The sequence below is a fragment of the Callorhinus ursinus genome, unplaced genomic scaffold (genome assembly GCF_003265705.2).
Source record: "Callorhinus ursinus isolate GAN/ISIS: 27379988/994484 unplaced genomic scaffold, GSC_fseal_2.0 scaffold18, whole genome shotgun sequence".
Lineage (NCBI taxonomy): Eukaryota > Metazoa > Chordata > Mammalia > Carnivora > Otariidae > Callorhinus > Callorhinus ursinus.
In genome coordinates, this window is record NW_027397080.1 from 34,889,467 (window position 1) to 34,906,901 (window position 17,435).

The 17,435-nt window shown below is 55.4% G+C and overlaps 2 protein-coding genes across 6 annotated transcripts in view; one reads left to right on the forward strand and one right to left on the reverse strand.

Moving 5' to 3' along the window:
- WRAP73 (WD repeat containing, antisense to TP73) overlaps nucleotides 1-11,517 on the forward strand; it is a 14,275-nt gene extending 2,758 nt beyond the window's left edge. For 2 of the 5 annotated variants that reach the window (XM_025857129.2, XM_025857132.2), the window contains exons 2-12: nucleotides 1,160-1,312; nucleotides 1,840-1,956; nucleotides 5,266-5,338; nucleotides 6,543-6,646; nucleotides 7,323-7,409; nucleotides 7,701-7,835; nucleotides 7,914-7,991; nucleotides 8,998-9,103; nucleotides 10,130-10,336; nucleotides 10,665-10,856; nucleotides 11,167-11,517. In XM_025857129.2, the coding sequence (XP_025712914.1) occupies nucleotides 1,160-1,312; nucleotides 1,840-1,956; nucleotides 5,266-5,338; nucleotides 6,543-6,646; nucleotides 7,323-7,409; nucleotides 7,701-7,835; nucleotides 7,914-7,991; nucleotides 8,998-9,103; nucleotides 10,130-10,336; nucleotides 10,665-10,856; nucleotides 11,167-11,309 (1,395 nt within the window). In that variant the 3' untranslated portion in view covers nucleotides 11,310-11,517. The remainder of the gene's footprint in view (nucleotides 1-1,159; nucleotides 1,313-1,839; nucleotides 1,957-5,265; nucleotides 5,339-6,542; nucleotides 6,647-7,322; nucleotides 7,410-7,700; nucleotides 7,836-7,913; nucleotides 7,992-8,997; nucleotides 9,104-10,129; nucleotides 10,337-10,664; nucleotides 10,857-11,166) is intronic. The other 3 variants (XM_025857130.2, XM_073903462.1, XM_025857131.2) reach the window with 3 other exon arrangements.
- A 574-nt stretch (nucleotides 11,518-12,091) lies between these two features.
- Nucleotides 12,092-15,874, reverse strand: TPRG1L (tumor protein p63 regulated 1 like). Its single transcript, XM_025857133.1, has 5 exons — nucleotides 15,577-15,874; nucleotides 15,373-15,464; nucleotides 15,111-15,287; nucleotides 14,098-14,251; nucleotides 12,092-13,458 (listed from the first exon to the last, which is right to left on the reverse strand). Exons 1-5 carry the CDS (start codon nucleotides 15,775-15,777, stop codon nucleotides 13,264-13,266), a joined length of 819 nt encoding a protein of 272 aa, XP_025712918.1. The 5' UTR covers nucleotides 15,778-15,874; the 3' UTR covers nucleotides 12,092-13,263.
- Between the last annotated feature and the right edge of the window lie 1,561 nt (nucleotides 15,875-17,435).

The following is a 17,435-nucleotide window of genomic DNA, read 5'->3' on the forward strand; positions in this document are numbered from 1 at the left end:
AATTTTTTTTATTGTTATGTTAATCACCATATATTACATCATTAGTTTTTGATGCAGTGTTCCATGATTCATTGTTTGTTCATAACACCCAGTGCACCATGCAAAACGTGCCCTCCTCAATACCCATCACCAGGCTAACCCATCCCCCCACCCCCCTACCCTCTAGAACCCTCAGTTTGTTTTTCAGAGTCCATCATCTCTCATGGTTCGTCTCCCCCTCTGACATACTCCCCTTTTCTTCCTCTCCTGTTATCTTCTTCTTTTCCTTTTTTCTTAAAATATGTTGCGTTATTTGTTTCAGAAGTACAGATCTGTGATTCAACAGTCTTGCACAATTCACAGCGCTCACCGTAGCACATACCCTCCCCAATGTCTATCACCCAGCCACCCCATCCCTCCCACCCCCAACCACTCCAGTAACACTCAGTTTGTTTCCTGAGATTAAGAATTCCTCATATCAGTGAGGCCTCATGACCAGTTCTTAACTCCATTTCCAGCCCTCTCCCCTCTCTGGAGGATGGGGTGGGGCTGAAAATTCCAAGCTTCTAATCATAGCTGGTGTTTCTGGTGACCAGGAGACCCACCTAGAGTTGCCTCATCAGAACAACAACAATAGGAGCAAAGATGCTCCTATGACCCAGAAGGTTTCAAGGGCTTCAGGTGTCTTGGGTTAGGGCCTGGGGGCAGAGACTAGTATGTATGTTCTGTTACCTCAGAGTAAGTGGGCGTTTGCAAAGCATCCTTACGTCTCAGTGGTCCTTCTCAGCGAGCACCCCGAGACCTCCCTCCTCACTTCCTACTTGTCTGCAGGTGCCCCAAACAGCAGAGCCCTTGGTTAGTTCACAGGAGAGCTCGTCTCATGCTTCCTTCTTGAGTTCTTAATGTGTAAGTAGGAAAGGAGTAGAAAATGACTCAAGTTACTTTACCCTGGAACATAACAATTTTAACATATATTTTGTATATTTCAGCTGTATCCTTGTGTGAACTTCTTTTCTGTTTCAAGTGGGTGATACAGTCGGTGAACATGAGTCGTCCAGTTAGAAGATGGGACTGAAAGGAGAGAAGGAAATGGAATTCCTGGCTGGAGGGGAGTGCAGATATTCTGAAGCCTCCCTTCCTTTAGGTTGTAGACCATCAAGGGTCTCTTTTCCCTTTCTAGGCTTCTTGTGTCCAGTACCGGTTAGTGATCCGGGATGTGAACACCCTTCAGATCCTTCAGCTGTACACATGCCTGGACCAGATCCAGCACATCGAGTGGTCGGCAGACTCCCTGTTCATCCTGTGCGCCATGTACAAGCGGGGGCTGGTGCAGGTGCGCTGCCCGCAGGGCTCGGAGCCAGGAGGCCTTCCCAGAGGGTAGCTCGGACAGAGCGCTCGTGTTCTGTTACCCTTATAGTTTGGGGGGGAGAAAAGGAGGCAGTGTAGCTCAAAGCCAGTTTTCTCTTAAAATTATAATTGTTCTAACAGTTTAAGTGCTTTCAAAACAAGAACACACTTAGATATTCTTAATTTGTAAGCAGATAGAATTCTGTAACAGGAAGTATTCACAGACAGCTGTGTAGCAACTTGGACATCATGGGTTTTGTGGGAAGCCGTAGATGTGGTGTTCTGTATAGATCTAAAGTCTCCCTGCAGGAGCTCTTAGGGCTGGCAAAAGGAATAAACTGTTTAAAACTCAGCACAGCGAAGTCACATAGCACTGTGGCTTTGTGCCGCAAGCAGGCCCCGGCCCCTCCTCAGGAAAGGTTTGGAAAGATGCCCTGTGTCATGAGCTGTGTTTTGGCTTGGTCCACGTGCTGATCTGTCGTGGTTCTGCACTCGTGTGTGTTGCAAATGCAGGTGTGGTCCTTGGAGCAGCCGGAGTGGCACTGCAGAATCGACGAGGGCTCGGCCGGGCTGGTGGCCTCGTGCTGGAGCCCCGACGGCCGCCACATCCTCAACACCACCGAGTTCCACGTAAGTGCGCAGGCACGCGTCCCTGGCCCCTTTCTCCTGAAATCCCACGGTAGTGGTAAAGTGGGTGAATCTTAGAGAAGGATGTGTGTCTTAAGTCATCAGAGTGTTAGAATCTCATTGTGTCGTTACATAATCTTTTCCCCCAATTTTAAAGAAAAAGCAGACTTTTAAAAAATTCTTCAATTACATTTTTAAAGATTTAAACAGTGCCTTTACTTTGACAGTAGAAGGTGAGCTTCACTGTGAACGAACTTCCATTTTTCCCTTCAGCTGCCTGACCTGTGGCCATCGGTCACTGCTTCGCCCTTCCGTTCTTTCCACCCTGGCGCTCCCCCTGGGCCCTGGCACTGCGCCGGGGCTCCATGTACATACACGGGTGTTTGGAATCTGGTAATAAATCTTGGGACAGTATAAGTATGCCTCATTAATGTGTAAAATTAGGGAATTTGGAATATAAGGTGTTAGGGTAGACGGTCTTTGGTGTCGGCACTGTTTCCAGTGTAGAAAAATGCATGAATCCCTTAATGATGTGTCTTTGAGGGGGTGTTATAACCCAGTGTTTGGGCCTGAAGCCCCTGAGGGCTATCCGAGGCCTGGGCTCCCAGTTGCCTAATGCATGCATGTGGCAAGGGAGCCATGAGGATGCGGAGTGACCCTTTGGGTGTTCTTCAGTGTTTTTCAGTCTTTTTCACATTGGCATCATTTGGGATAAGGTTTGCATCCAGCCGTGCGGGGATGGCTGCTTCAGTCGGCCATGTGGCTTCACATAGCTGCTTCAGTTTGAAAACCTGCTTTAAATGTGGTTTCTGCTGATACAGCCTGTTGGAGAGCGAGCAGGACATGAAGGGCACTTGGTTTCCCTGTAGTGCACACGCTGACCTTTTAAAGATGCTTACAACTCGAAGTTCTCGGATATGGTGATCTGAGCTATATATGTGGCCTTGCCTGACAGTCTTCATGATTAGAATTCTTGGGGCCAGAATCCAGTCTCCAGATGGGCACGTTCCATGGGCTCCCTGCCTCGTGTACATCCATATGACAAAGAAATTGTGGGCCCTTTGGACAAGGTTCCAGGAGTATAAGAAGGGAAGACCGGCGTGTGCACACTGCTGTTTGGTTTGCATCTGTTGAAAGTTTATGTGTATGAATTCATACTCTGTATTCTGTGGTGGTTCTGTCTCCCCTCAGTGGTTTTCAGTTCTTCCACATGGAAGGTATGGCTCGTTCTTCCATCCCTCCTCAGAGAAATCATGCCACTCTGCTATTGCAGGGCATTCGAGGTGCCGGGACCCACCTCGTTGCTGAGCGTCTTCTACTGTACATGACCTGCGTTGAGATGCCCTGTCTCGGGTGTAATCTTGGGGGTTGCCTAGTTAGGGTAGATGGCGTTCAACTTCCCAAAGTACTTGTATCAGGGTTTAAAATGATTACCAATCCAGTAGAGCTATAGTGCTGTTGCATTTTGGTTTTAATTTTCATCATTTAGTGAGGTCGAGTGCTTTCGTATGTTGTTTTACATACCTGTACACTCTCACACTTCATTTAAACACGTGAGTCAGGGTCATGTGGAGTCCATAATGGTGTGTGGGGTGAGGTGGGGGTCAACTTTTATCTTTTCCCCGACAGTGTTTATCAAGAATTGAATTTCTTTGTATTTACAGAACGTTTCTGATTTTTTTGAAAATTTTTAGTAGATTTATTTATTTATTTATTTATTTGAGAGAGAAAGCAAGCACAAGCAAGGGAGGGCAGAGGGGGAGAATGCCAGGCAGACTCCACGCTGACCACGTGAGACTCGGGGCTCGATCCCACGACCCTGAGATCCTGACCTGAGCCGAAACCAAGAGTTGGACACTTAACCGACTGAGCCGCCAGGGGCCCTGCACACTTCTGATTTTTATTTCTGTTTGGTTGTTGGTCCATCGATGTGCCAGTTGCACACTGTTTAAGTCACTGGGGTTTGTGGTGTGTCAGCATTTGACGGGACTGGCCTGCCTTTCTTGCTCTCATTCTGTCAGGTTTTTGAACGTACTCGGGAGGCTCTGTAAGTAGCTGCTGTCAGCGAGGACTTTTGTCGCGTCATGATGCATGAACCTGGGCTGTGCATCACTGTTCTCTCTCACGGATCTTCTTGTCTCCTGGCCCGGGTTGGTGGCTGTTCGCGTTGCGCGACCACGTTCTGGCTTGGGCTCTCGTGCTTTGTCTTTTTCGGTCCTGTTACTTTCCACTTTTCTGTGTTCTTGCCTCAAAAAAACAAACGGACAGACCTTCTCCTACATATCCACAAAGCCAGTTAACTGCTGTCGGCGGTACACCCACCCTTCCGGCGTCCACCCCGCGGGGACAGGGACGCCCCGTCAGCCCCCGCGCCGGCCCCAGTGGCCACATTCTCCGTCAGCGGGACCACGGCAGGTGGGGGGCTGCCACTTGGCCTCACGCTGTCGTCGGGGGGATCCGCGGCTCGTTCCTGGTAGCTGGGTGCCACCGTGCTGCGCGGGGAGACGGGCATTTGCTTTCCACCTGCCCTCAGACACACAGTCGGGCTGTTCCCCGTGCGCACTGTGACGAACAAAGCTGCTGCAAATGCACGCACAGGAGCGTGTCTGCGCACGCCTCCTTGCTCCTGGGGAGACCCCGGGGCCGGGTGCCAGGAGGTGCCCGCAGACAGTTTTAGGAAGCTGCCAACTGGCCTCCCCCGTGCCCTTCTGCGTCCCAGCCATCAGCCTGGAGGCGAGAGCTCAGCTGTGCTGAGTCTCACCGACACTCGCCGTATTCCAGGTTTCTGCTATTAGTCTGTGCCGTGGCGTGCTGTCTCCTTGTGGTTTTAATTTGTGTTTTCACAGGGGTCACCCCATAAGCCCTGGGCGGCGTGGCCACCGTGCGGGCGGTCCCACTGCCCCCTCCTGCTCACGGGTCTGCTAAGGCACAGGAGGAACTGGGTCGACCTCCCTCAGTGCTGGGGACCCCCAGCGACCCATCCAGCACCCCCACATGAATGTCTTTCTCAGACTGCAGAGCTTCTGCAGGTCCATTGCAAGAGGGAAACCGCCGTTACTTTGAAATTGCGAACTACAGTGCACTTATGTTTGACCCTGTGTCACTCACCTAATAGAAAATGAAAACCAAATACCAAGAGCATGAAGTTTCACAACTGTAAACTCGGAAGAAAACATCCCTGGAACTATACTATTTTTAATTCTCCAATAAACCGCTTACTTGGGTCACTGAGTAGGAGACTGTGGGAGGCTTAGAGTGGCCGTTTGGCAACTGCTAAATCTATGCTGTTTTCTTTCCCCTTTTCCTCGACAGCTGCGGATAACTGTCTGGTCCTTGTGCACAAAGTCTGTGTCTTACATCAAATATCCTAAAGCCTGTCAGCAGGGTGAGTCGGCTGAAGCTGATTTGAAAGCCATTTGTTGTAGTTTTTGGTTCGGGGAGGGGGGCCCTCTTTTATCACAGAGAATTCATAGCCTCGGCAACGTATCAGCGCAGAGCCAGGCTTTTTTCTCTGCACCCAGACCTGATGATTCATCTGTGATTTCCCACGTGTGTCTCTAGAGGACAAGGACTCCCCTTTCAAGAGAGAATCAAAGGGCCTCAGAGAAGTAGGGTTTACACGTGGTCCCCTTCCCTCTGTCTGTCGTAGGACTGGGGCCCAGGTCCCTTCAGTTCATGCCTCTCCCGGGACCCTCCCCCCCAACTCCAGTTCTGAACTTCAAGCCTCTAGGCCTCCTGGCAGCCAGCCCTGTGGTCTCCGTGCCCGAGAGAGTGTGGCCAGGCAGCCTCGGGAAGGGTCTGCACACCTGGCCCGCCACCGCTGGGAGCTAGTGGGTACCCGTTCCTGAATGTGCAGTGATGTGTCTCTCATTTAATAAGCAGAGTGAAGCCTTACGTAATTTGAATATCTTTCCTTTTTTCTGTTGTCATTAGCAATTTAGAAGTTGAATTTGAATGAAATGCAATTGCATATTCATTTTTTATCTTTTTATAACTGGAATCTCAGTGTCTCTCCGGGTAGCATACACATTTCTTGAGTGGAAGCAACAGGTGTTTGTGTGTTCTTCTGGCTCATGAAGTGTGAGATGTGGCCCAGGGCTTTTTTCCAGACTCATCCAGAACTGGAAAATTAACATTTTCAACCAAAGTCTATTTCCAAATTCTTACCTTAAATTTACTTCTTCCAAGTAATTAAATTCAAAAGTAAAAATAGGAAGTGTAATGACAAGCTGACTTTAAACCAGCAGAGTCCCCTACGATTGATTGTCTAAACAACGATCCGCAGGGTGTCATGTGAGGTGTAAGTTGCATTTTTCAGTGATGTCCTGTGGTTCGTTGGGGGGTCCGGTTCTTTGGTTTTCTCACAGACCCCAGCCGGGCTCTGCGGGTGTACGTGGAGCAGCCCCCCGGACGGTGGAGCCTGGACCACAGTCACCACGCTGTGGGTCCCTGCGCGCTCGGCTCGGCTCCTCTGTGGGCCGCGTGGGCCTGTGCCTTCCTGTGCCCTCTGCTTCCTGCTTCTCCTCCCTCCTTGACAGTGTGATTTCTCCTCCTCGGCCCCAGACAGCAGGCTCGTTTCCTCTTGGCAGGCATTGCCTTCACCCGGGACGGCCGCTACATGGCGTTGGCTGAGCGGCGGGACTGCAAAGACCACGTGAGCATCTTCGTCTGCAGCGACTGGCAGCTCCTACGGGTAGGAGGCGCTTGGCAGTCCTGCGGGCGGGCGGCTGACTCGTGGGTCCCTGGCAGCTCCAGGGCACCTCGGGACAGCGTGCGGCCGCGTCATGGCCTCGCTCCAGAGGGTGGCGAATGGGCCCGCCTGGAGTGTGGGGTGCATGATGTGCTGTGTGATTGGCGTGTGTTGCTGTATGAGGAAGAGGAGTGCCTGCTCTGGGCAAGACGCCAGGGTGCCAGGGTGCCGAGCAGCCCAGGGTGCAGAGCCCTGCCCTGGCCGGGCTTACATCTGTGGGAGGGCGGGTGCAGAGAAGCCTCTGCAGTGGGAATGCCCATTCCATCGGAGCCCGCGGAGGCCTCATCAACTGGGCACGGAGTGTCCTGGCACGACCTTGCCTGAGTTGGCCTTACCAGGAGTGAGGCTGAGCCAGGCAGGAGGAGGAGGGAGAGGGGTACATAGGGCAGGCAGTGTGAGGGGCCGTGCTGGGCCCTGTCCTGCCTGGTGGGCTCCAGCCACGTTCTGGCTAGCCTGGGACCTCCGTGGTGCTCAGGCAGGATTTTAATCGCAGAAGGACAGAGCTCTAGATATTTTTGTCCATTCTATATAAGGAAATCAAATACTAAATGTCTTAAATAAAAACATCAGTTATAAATTGTGCATTTGTTTATCTGTTTCTCCCTCCTGCCTTTGGAAGCACTTTGATACGGAAACCCAGGACCTCGCAGGGATTGAGTGGGCCCCAAATGGCTGTGTGCTGGCCGTGTGGGACACCTGTCTGGAGGTATAGAAAGTGACCAGGTAGACCCTTTGTGTTTTAAGTGCTTTGACCTGTGTTTACTTGATGCTTTGCAAATGTGGCGGCTCGGTTATCTTCCTGGGCTCCGATGCTGAGCAGCAGTCCTTTGACCAGAAGGTCCTTACATTTGTGGCCAAGGTCCCCACTGTAACCTCGGCAGGAGGGCCTGTCTTCCCTCCGACTTCCCACTCACTGTCCGAGTCCCACTGGCAGGTGTCTGTGTCCTTCCCGGGCTCAGGTCGGTGTGAGTCCCCACAGCCGTGGTGTCTCCTCCAGTACAAGGTCCTGCTCTACTCATTGGACGGCCGGCTCTTGTCTGCCTACTGTGCCTACGAGTGGTCCCTGGGCGTCAAGTCTGTGGCCTGGAGCCCCAGCAGCCAGTTCCTGGCGGTCGGAAGCTATGACGGGAAGGTGAGGACAGATCAGCACACGCAGTGACACTGGGGGCACAGCGCAGACCGGGCTCCCACGCGTACTTTCTCTCCTCAGGTGCGCATTCTTAATCATGTGACTTGGAAAATGATCACAGAGTTTGGGCATCCAGCAACTGTTAATAATCCCAAAACAGTAAGTCTGGAACACGTGCCGCCATCAGAACAATATTTGGGGAAGGGAGGTAGAAAAATATTGCTTTTTCACTTTATGTTATTGGTTGTGATGTAGGTACTTATATCACTAGAAACTTCTGTCACTGTAACATTTCAAAGGATTGGAAGCAGTGTCCCTGCCCCCTCCTCCCCCTCCCCAGATGTCTCAGATCTGCCCCTGCTCTTGGCACAGTAACCAGGGTCTCCTGCCTGCAAGCCCTGAGCATCTGGGGCTGGAGAAGCAGACCAAGAAGTACAGAGTGGGTGTCCCTGGGGCAGGCAGGGACAGGCGGCCTGCTGAGGGATCACTGGGTCAGACGCCGGGAAGAAGTGATACAGGATCTGAGGGAGAAACTGTTCAGGCGGTGGGAACAGGAAGTGCAAAGGTCCTGAGGCAGGCACTGGGAGCAGGGCAGCACAGCAGGGGACAGACAGACCCCAGCCTTGGGGAGCTTGCCCACAGATGAGAAACATGAGTAAAGACGGAAGGAAGGCCGGGAGGGGTAGGTGGGGAAGTCAGGCTCAGGCGGAGGTCCTGAGGAAGGACCGGGCTGGAGGTGCAGGGAAGGAGGTTGTAGGAGACCAAGTCCAAGCAGGCCGGCCATCCAGGCCTGGGAGAGTGCTGCAGGCCCTTGCAGCCTGCAGCCCCAGCGCCCTCTAAAGCTGTAGGGCAAGCGGGGGCTCCGTCCCCTTGGGCACAGGCCTGTCAGGCTTCAGGCCACAGATGCCCCCTCGTTCCCTGGGCCTGTGTCCATTAACTGCCGAGTGGCCGGCCGCGTGATGCAGGTTTATATGCCGCCAGCACACACTGAGGGCACTAAGAACCCCCACAAGGGAGCGGGTGTTGCTGGGCCAGCGTCTCTGTCCTGTCACTGGGAACGGCACACCTTGCCGTGAGGTCAGGCGTCACTGTTACCAGGTGCTGTCACCGCCTCTGCTCCCGCCTGTCCTGAGCGGGGTGGTGGCAGGACTGTCATGTGTTCCAGGTTGTATATAAGGAAGCTGAGAAGAATCCGCAGCTGGCACTGGGCCGCCTTGCCTTCCCCGCACCCAGAGCAGCGGCCAGCCCAGCCTCCAACACGGAGAGCAAATGTGAGCGCAGAGGGCGGGGGTCATTCATGTTGTTCTTTTTTTTTTTTTTTTTTTTTTTGAGAGACTCCCCCGTGCTGGGAGAGGTTTCATTTTTTTTTTTTTTTTTTTTAATTTTGAGAGAGAGAGAAAGTGCACGCATGCGTGTGAGCACACAAGCGGGGTAGGGGCAGAGGGAGAAGCAGACTCCCCGCCAAGCAGGGAGCCAGACGTGAAGCCTGAACCCGGGATCCTGAGATCATGACCTGAGCTGAAGGCAGACGCTTAACCAACCGAGCCACCCAGGCGTCCCCAGACATTGTTTTTTTTCGGTACACTTTCCCTTTCCTATAACACGTCCCATCCACCCATGGATCAGGAGAGCAGGGGAAATGTTTGTTGATTGCATCTAAGCCCTGGAAATCCCATTTTGACAGCCGGTGCTCTGCGGGTGATTTCTTTAAGGAATGGTGAAGTGCCCTCCGATCAGCCAGAGGGGTGGGAGCAGTCAGGGGCCTGGCCTGGAGCTACTGAGCTGCTTGTGGGTCCCCGCCATTGGCTGCACTTCAGTCCCCGCTTCGGTACAGCGGGCACAGCGAGGGCGTCACGCGGGCTTTAGGATCGAGAGGGGCCTGGAGCAGCCAGCAGGCCAGGCAGTGTCTACGGCCCACCTCCGGGCCCGCACCCCTGGTGGGGCAGCCTGGACGCAGCCAGCGCAGCCGCCTACCTGGCCTTCGTCATCCTCTTACAACCTTTTGCTGCTGGCTTTATGATGATGTTTAAGGCTTTTTCGTAGAGCAGTTTTGGGTGTACAGCGAAATGGAGGGGAAGGCGGAGTTCCCGCATGCCCCCGCCCCGCGTGTGCAGGCATCCCCACTGTGCGGACCCCGCGGCGGCCACGGGTGCGTTGGCTCCTGGCCGTGGGGCACACGGCCACGCCCCGATTGCGCTGACGTGACGTCACTCCCGAGAGGGCGGGGTGGCCGCCGCATAGGTGTCGCCCACGTGCGCCCCGCGACTACCCGCAGCGACCCCTCTTCGATGTTCCAGACGAGATTGCCTCGGCGCCAGTTTCCTTACAGACTTTGAAGCCCATCGCTGACCGAGCAAACCCGAAAATCGGCGTAGGCGCACTGGCCTTCAGTCCGGACAACTACTTCCTGGCGACGAGGAGCGGTCAGTGGCTGCGGCCCGCGCCGGGTCCGCTCACGCTTTCCTTTGAGCCCCAGTGCTCAGACCCTAGGAGGAGGAAGCCAGGTAACAGGCTGCCCGGAGCGCTCTGACCTCCCGTCTGCTGCTGGGACGTTGTGCCCACGGACGCTTCTGGAGGCGCAGCCTCGTCTGGCAGAGCAGGAGGAGGTCGACCGCTGGTAAAGAGCAGGGGCCGGCGCCACTGCGGCGTGGGCCTGTTTTAGACAGGTTTTCAGCAGTCGTCAGGCCTGCGTGTGGCTGTGAGCCCCGGGGGCGGGGGAGGGAGGGAGCGTGCCGCCCGCAAAGGCAGCGGGGCAGCAGGGCCCACGGGTTGGTGGCCTGCCCTTAGTGTGCGGTGACGACACGAGGACCGGTCCACATCTCTCGTCCTCAGACAGCGTCCCGAACGCCGTCTGGATCTGGGACATACAGAAGCTGCGACTCTTCGTGGTGCTTGAGCAGCTGTCCCCGGTGCGCTCCTTCCAGTGGGACCCACAGCAGCCCCGGCTGGCCATCTGCACGGGAGGCAGCAAGGTGTACCTGTGGTCGCCGGCGGGCTGCCTGTCGGTGCAGGTGCCGGGGGAAGGTGAGCACTGGCTTCCGTGTTCCTCCCCGCCGGCCGTAGGTAGAACCCCAGTGGTCGAGCCCACCCTGGCTCATTTGCGTTACTGCCTCGAGTGTGAAGTGGGAGTCAGTATGTTTGGGGAAACATCACAGCCAGCCCCCAGTATGCACACCTGGCACCCACCTGCTGCTCGCAACTTCTAGGCCATGTAAGGAGGCCCACCTGAGCCGAGACGTGGGGCTGTAGCTGGGTCTTCCCAGGCCTGTCCTCTGCCCACGGCATGTGGGGCCATGTTCACCCTTTAACCCTCTGGCCACCTGTCTTTCTCCAGGTGACTTTCAGGTGCTTTCTCTGTGCTGGCATTTCAGCGGGGACTCAATGGCTCTCCTCAGTAAGGACCACTTCTGTCTCTGTTTCCTGGAGACTGAGGAGAGAGTTGGCACCGCCTTTGGACGGCCTGGTGACCACACATAGGACCTGTGTATATCCAGGCCCGGGTGAGACCAAGGCAGGACACCTGGCACGTGCCGGCTGTGGAGAAGGGATGGGCTTTCCTGGGGAGTTGCTCTAGCTATGCTGGCCCAGAGGAAATGATTTGCTGTTATTTTTCTATAGCATTTTTATAAATATGTATGGTACAAAACTAATTTTTTTTTAAATAAATATTTGCTAACTCATAAAATGGCTGATGCTCGTGTTCATGAAAGGTTTGGGTCATGGGAAGGACTCCTCGGGTTTGTTTCAGGTTTTGGGTGCACTTTCTGATAAAGTAACTGACCCCATTTCTCCCTCACACAGATGTCCTGTTCTGCTCTGGAGCCTCCATGCCCCATCACTGGAGGTTTCTGGAGAACAGGCTTGGGCTTTACATGGGCTGTGTTCTGGAGTGCAGGGAGGGGAGCCCTGAGCACCTTGAGGGGTGGTGCCACCGGGGGGAGGCGCAGAATGCAGGCCCCAGGGCCGCTGGGTCAAGGTCGGCTCTGCAGGGAGTCCAGCCTGGCCTTCTGTCCACAGCAGTCCCATCCACCTCTCAATTCAGGTGCTTCTGACAGCGGCCAGGACTGAGAAGCACCGGTGGAGGAAGTAGGATTCCAAACCCGGACTCGTCATCCTGGCTAAAGGCTAGCTTGCACACCACTATCTGGGTTTTTCTGTGAGTGAACTGTACCAGAACAGTAATTCCTTAGGATCCCGAATGTGCACAGCAAGTTGGCAGATTTACAAAGCTAACAGCTTCAAAGAAGGAACAACATCCGTTCGATTGTAAATGTCTTTACTACAAGACCAAAAACGAAGGTTCAAGACCCAGGTGGTGTGGAAGCAGCCTTTTGATTTTCACAGGCTGCTGCATTTGGAGCACATCCATGCCGACTAAAGCTACACCAGAGTCGTAAATATGGAGGAAGAAACCTGTGAGCCAGCACTTCAAGCTGGTAACAAATGCTCCCAGTCAAGCCAGCAAGCCGAGGACGGGTGGGCGCATGGGTAGCGTGCCCTGGTTCCCACATGGACATGCTCTTCTGCAGGCCGCCACGGCTCAGGCGTGGTCAGGGCGACACTGACAGCCTCCGGTCTGAATGGGCGCTGCGGTCACCGAGCCAGGGGTTAGCAGCAAAGGAGATGAGAATCTAATACGGTCCCTTTTTTTTTTTAAAAGGGCATTCTTTAAAAGCAAAGTAAGCAATCCCCATTTTAAATGAGTATGAGAATACAAATCTAGACTAGGCATAGTTGTCAAATTGTTTGCAAAGAACTATCAAGGTGACTCTCAAATTAATGAATTGTCTAAAAATGACTTCCTGCAAACTTCTGGGCCTGGGAAAGATGCCAGAGGTATTAACACAATATAATTTTAGAAAAAGTGTGACTTTAGGTCAAACACATATTTACACAAAAGCAGCTGTTCATTCAGGAGCTGACGAGGCAGACTGTCTCTCCTTTAGTTCAACAGTCGGCTTATTTTGCATTTAGCTTTAAAAAAAATGAATTAAATTTCCAAATACAAAATTTGACACCAAGTATAAAGGTATTTGCAACTACAGGCACTGGGGTTTAGGGACCTCCCTGGGTGGAACAATCTACACAGTTGAAGCACTAGCAGGGAGGTTCTAGTGGGATCACACGTTTATTAACATGCTAGAGTGCTGGGCTGGGAAGGACCATGAGAAGCCAAATGCAGACACTCCAGGAAAAACACGGAAACAGGTTCTAGAAGATGGAATACCGGCCAGGACAGGGACAGCTAGATTCATTTTGCTTTTTGTCTGTAGCTCCTATTACCAGATGTCCAAGATTCAGCTATAGTATAGGATTCATTTGACTATTCTAATCACGCTCAGATTCCTGGAAGGTTAACAGCCCCGACCCTGCCAGGGGCAGCAGAGCTGGCCTGACACCCCGAGTCCCCAGGTCTGCCTGTGGGCAGCATCTAGAAGCCTATTTTGCCTCTGGTCATGGAATAACCCAATTTAGCCTCGTTGTTAATGAAGGACATCAATCCCACGTAGGTCTCAATGAGGAGGGGACGCTCCAAGACCAGCACACCGTTGGCTTGTCCCGGCAGAGGACTCTCTTTTTGGGCTTTTTTGACAGCTTGGATTAACATAGCTTTGAAGCTTTCCAACTTTAAAGAGAGAGAAAACATGTTGCTGATCAGTGATCTATACCAGGAAAAACCCCACCCATTTCTGCGCCAGCCCCCGTCGCTGCCCTTGGATGTGATGCCTTTTCTGCCACATCCTCGTAGTCGCTCAGCTCACCTTCTTGATGTAGCTCTCTGGACATGTCAGGCCTAGCCCCGTGCTTACGGGGACAGAGGACAAGCCTCACAGAGCCTTGCCCTCCGCAGGTCGGGGCAGTTCTGCCGTAGGGACCTACTTAATCCCTCTGCCACCCACCAGGCTAGCTAAGCAGGCCAAGGTGCACAGCTGGCAAGTGGGGCCCAGCTATGTCCTCACCGCTGGCCCCAGGGTGTCCCCTCCTGGTAAACCAGTACAGACCGCCCAGAGCCCTACTGGGCCCTTCTCCAAGGCGATCATGGCTGCAAGGGGCTATGTCCTAGAGCTATACTGACCAGGAGCCACTGGGCACACAGGGCTATTTCAACATGAGCTAACTAAAACTTTTAAAATTTAGAAGTTTGTTTCCTCAGTTTTACTAGAGCAGTTAGAGTGCCCCACAGCCACATGTGACCACCATGGTGAGCAGGGCAGGCCTAGGACGCTGCCATCGTAGCCAGGCGGCACAGCTCTTCGGCTCTTACTTGGCACAGAGAGGCTGTCTTCTCATCCGCACCGGCCATCGGATGCTCTATGAACGTGGCATAGGGCACGTTGGTGGACCAGGGGTTCCATCTGTTTATGAAGGAAGGGCGGCTCTGTTTGTCCCACTGAATGCGAATCCCAAAACCTTCTCGCCTACAGAGAAGAAACGAAGACTTCACACAGCAGGCCCCAGCGCTCCCGGGCAGCCCAGTCAGGTATGGGGGGTGACGTAAGGAAGCTGCTCCATGGCCAGGGACAAGACCTACGACGTTTCCCAGCAGAGGAGAACTTCTGGACTCTAAGAGTGACAGCAGTCTGCAGTCACCACGCACTCTGAATACGGCAAACTGAGTATGCTGTGTTGGCTAAGCCAATCTTTACACAGTTAGTGCAGTTTAATAGGCAATGGGAAGACTCTGTAGGTGGGCTGAGCACATGAATGACAGGTCTGCAACTTAGGTCTTTTGTCCAGAAGTTCCCACTGCTAGCTGGCATTCTTTCCAGGCCCCGATCAAGCCTCTGCAGCAAAACTGTACCTGGACTGCGGAAGTCACTCAACCAAACTAAAGTCTAGACTCCTCATATTTCACAATACTCCCTTCGGCAAGTCGGCCATTAAATGTTTTCACATTTAACTTTCAGTGACATCTGTAAATGAAAACAACACACTTTTTTCTGTTAAAATTCAACTAGCGCAGAGCTTGACGTGACCTGTGTAATCCTTTCCTGGCCAGAGGTAAAATGCTGAGTTTGGCCCCCATCTTAAGAATGCCACGTCAGGTCTGCCTCCATAGACCAACCTCAAATTCATTTTACTACAAACCTAAGAGCCTTCTTTTCGTGCCAGAATTCCTTTTAATGCACCTGCTGTCTGGAAGTCTCTTGCTTCTATTGATCTGAAGCTGAGGCTTTTATGTTTCCCCAAACGGCAGACCCAAGACAACCCAGGGGGCTGGTTTTGGAAGGACTGACTACAGGCCCTGGTACTCGGCTCGCTGCTGAACAGACTTACTTGTTGAGCGACTTCGGGGGAAACTGGAATTCTCCGCAGGAGATGGTGTCCACCGCATTTAAGGCGATGCGGACCACCTGCTGGCACTGAAGGCTGATGAAGTCGTACTTGCAGATGAGAAGCGCCTGGTCTGTGATGAGCACCAGCCGCTCCTTCTCGTTGTTCCAGTGGTCAACCCTGCCCGCACACGACAGGAGTCACCAGGCGCGCCCCGCGCACAGGCCACCCGGCCGGGCTCCGCGCCCCCGCGCGCCCCGCTCACTCGGTCAGCAGCCACACGCCCTGGATGTCGCCGTCCTCCACCGGCCGCACCACCACGCCAATCTCCTCCACTGCCTGCTCGATGGTGCCGGGCTGCGCGGGAGGAGGGTGGGATGACGCCCCGGCCTCCGGCGCCCCCCCGACCCCGGCCCCCCCGGCCCCCCCGCCCGCGCAGCCGCTCCGCGCAGCCCCCGGCCCGCCTCACCCGGAACACGAAGTACTCCTTGACGCGGGCGCGGCGCGTGGGGTCGTGGATGCTGAGCGGCCACAGCGTCTGGCGCAGCGGCGTGCCCGCGCCCGGCCGCCCCCCAACCGCGCCGCCGCCCGCGCCGACCTCCTCGCCGGCCGCCAGCACCGCCGTGGGGCTCGTGCCCGCCGAGTCCACCGAGTCCCGCAGCTGCAGCATGGCCAGGCCGGCCGCTGCCCGGGAGCCCGAGCCCAGAGCCCGCCCGAAGTGGCCGCAGTTGCCGCAGCCGGCGCTACCGCCCCAAGCTCGCCCCGGCCCCACCCCAGCTCCGGCCCCGCCCCGGCCCTGCGGGTCGCCTCGATTGGCTCGGCCTCGTCAGCCCCGCCCTAGACTCCGCCCCTGCCCGCGCCCACCGGCCCTGGCAATTGGCTCTTCGCCAGCCGTCTTCTGCGATTGGTCCTGCTCGCCGCCAGTTCACAATCGCTCCCGCCCCTCTTCGTACCGGAAGCGTACAAGGCACGCACGCCCATTTCCTCTGGACGCGAGGGGGAGAGAGGGGTGGGGCCGAGGCTGGTTGCCAAGGAGACGCAGAGGGTGCGCTCCGAGTCAAGTGCCAGTTTCCGGTAGAGGGGGTGACTGCCCCCCACCCGCGGTCTCCGCCCCATTACCCACGCGCCCCTCACCCACGGTGTCCTCCCCCGCACCTCCCCATCCCACCCCGGACGCGCCCCCGCCCGCGGTCTCCGCCTCCCTCCTCCTGCAGCCCCCCCGAAGCTCCCTCCGCCCGCGGTCTCCGTCCCCCCCAGACTCGCCCCCCGCCCGCGGTGTCCTCCCCCCCCACCCTCCCCACCCCCTCCCCGACGCGCCCCCCGCCGGTGGTCTCCACCCCCCCTCCCGTGCGGTCACCGTCCCCATACGCGCTCCCTCTTTGCACTCTCCATCCGCCTCTTCGCGGTCATCACCCGCCCCTCCCCCCGCCCCCCGCCCCTCCCCCTTCCCCCTTCCCCCCGCCCCTCCCCCCTCCCCCGCCCGCAGTCACCGCGCCTCTCCCCCTGCCCCCCGCCCCACGGTGGTCACTGTCCCAGCACTCGCTCTCCCCACAGATGCACGCCTTGCCCGCGGTCACAGCCCCCCAGACACGCGACCCGACGCCAGGAAGGGCCAAGGGTTCTAGAGACACTGCCCCTAAGGCATGCATGGCCTGGGCAGCGCGCGGGCTTCCAGACGGAGGAGCTTTGGCGCTGGGGGCCAAGCACGTTTGTGCGCAGGTTCAGGGATGGACGTGGAGCAGCCGGGCCTCGGGCCCAGCGCTCTGGCCAGCAGAGTCCTCCCTGAGCCTAGGAAGCAGCCCTCCTCTGACCCCAGTTTCACAGAAGGGGACACAGGCACGGGGCTGGTCACTTGCCACCACCACTCATGAAGGGTCAAAGCAGGATTCAGGCCACCTAAGCCTTCCAGCCCCTGCTCCTGTCCCCTAGAATTGCATCTGTTCTTCCTGTGAATGATCTCTTTGGCCAGAGCTGGGGCCACCTTAGGCTTCTGCCCTCCTGTCACCCCAGCGCGTGGTCTTTGCCCCCACAGGCTCCAGGCTGTCTTCATCACCATCCTTCTTGCAGGAACCCGAGGGCTGTGCATCCAAATCCTCACCCGGTTGGTCACTTGGGACTTCCACTGCCTTGACTCATGCCACCCCAAAAGCCTTGCCTCACCCCTACAAGGTCCAACCTGCAATACCCTTTTACAGCCGCCCTCCCCAGGGGACATTGCCATTCCCCAGGCCTCACTCACTGCATTGTTCTTTGCTGTTTCATCTAATCCACCCTGTGTGCGCATGCGTGTGCCCTATTAGTTAGGAAAGCTCAGTGCACTGGCCCTTT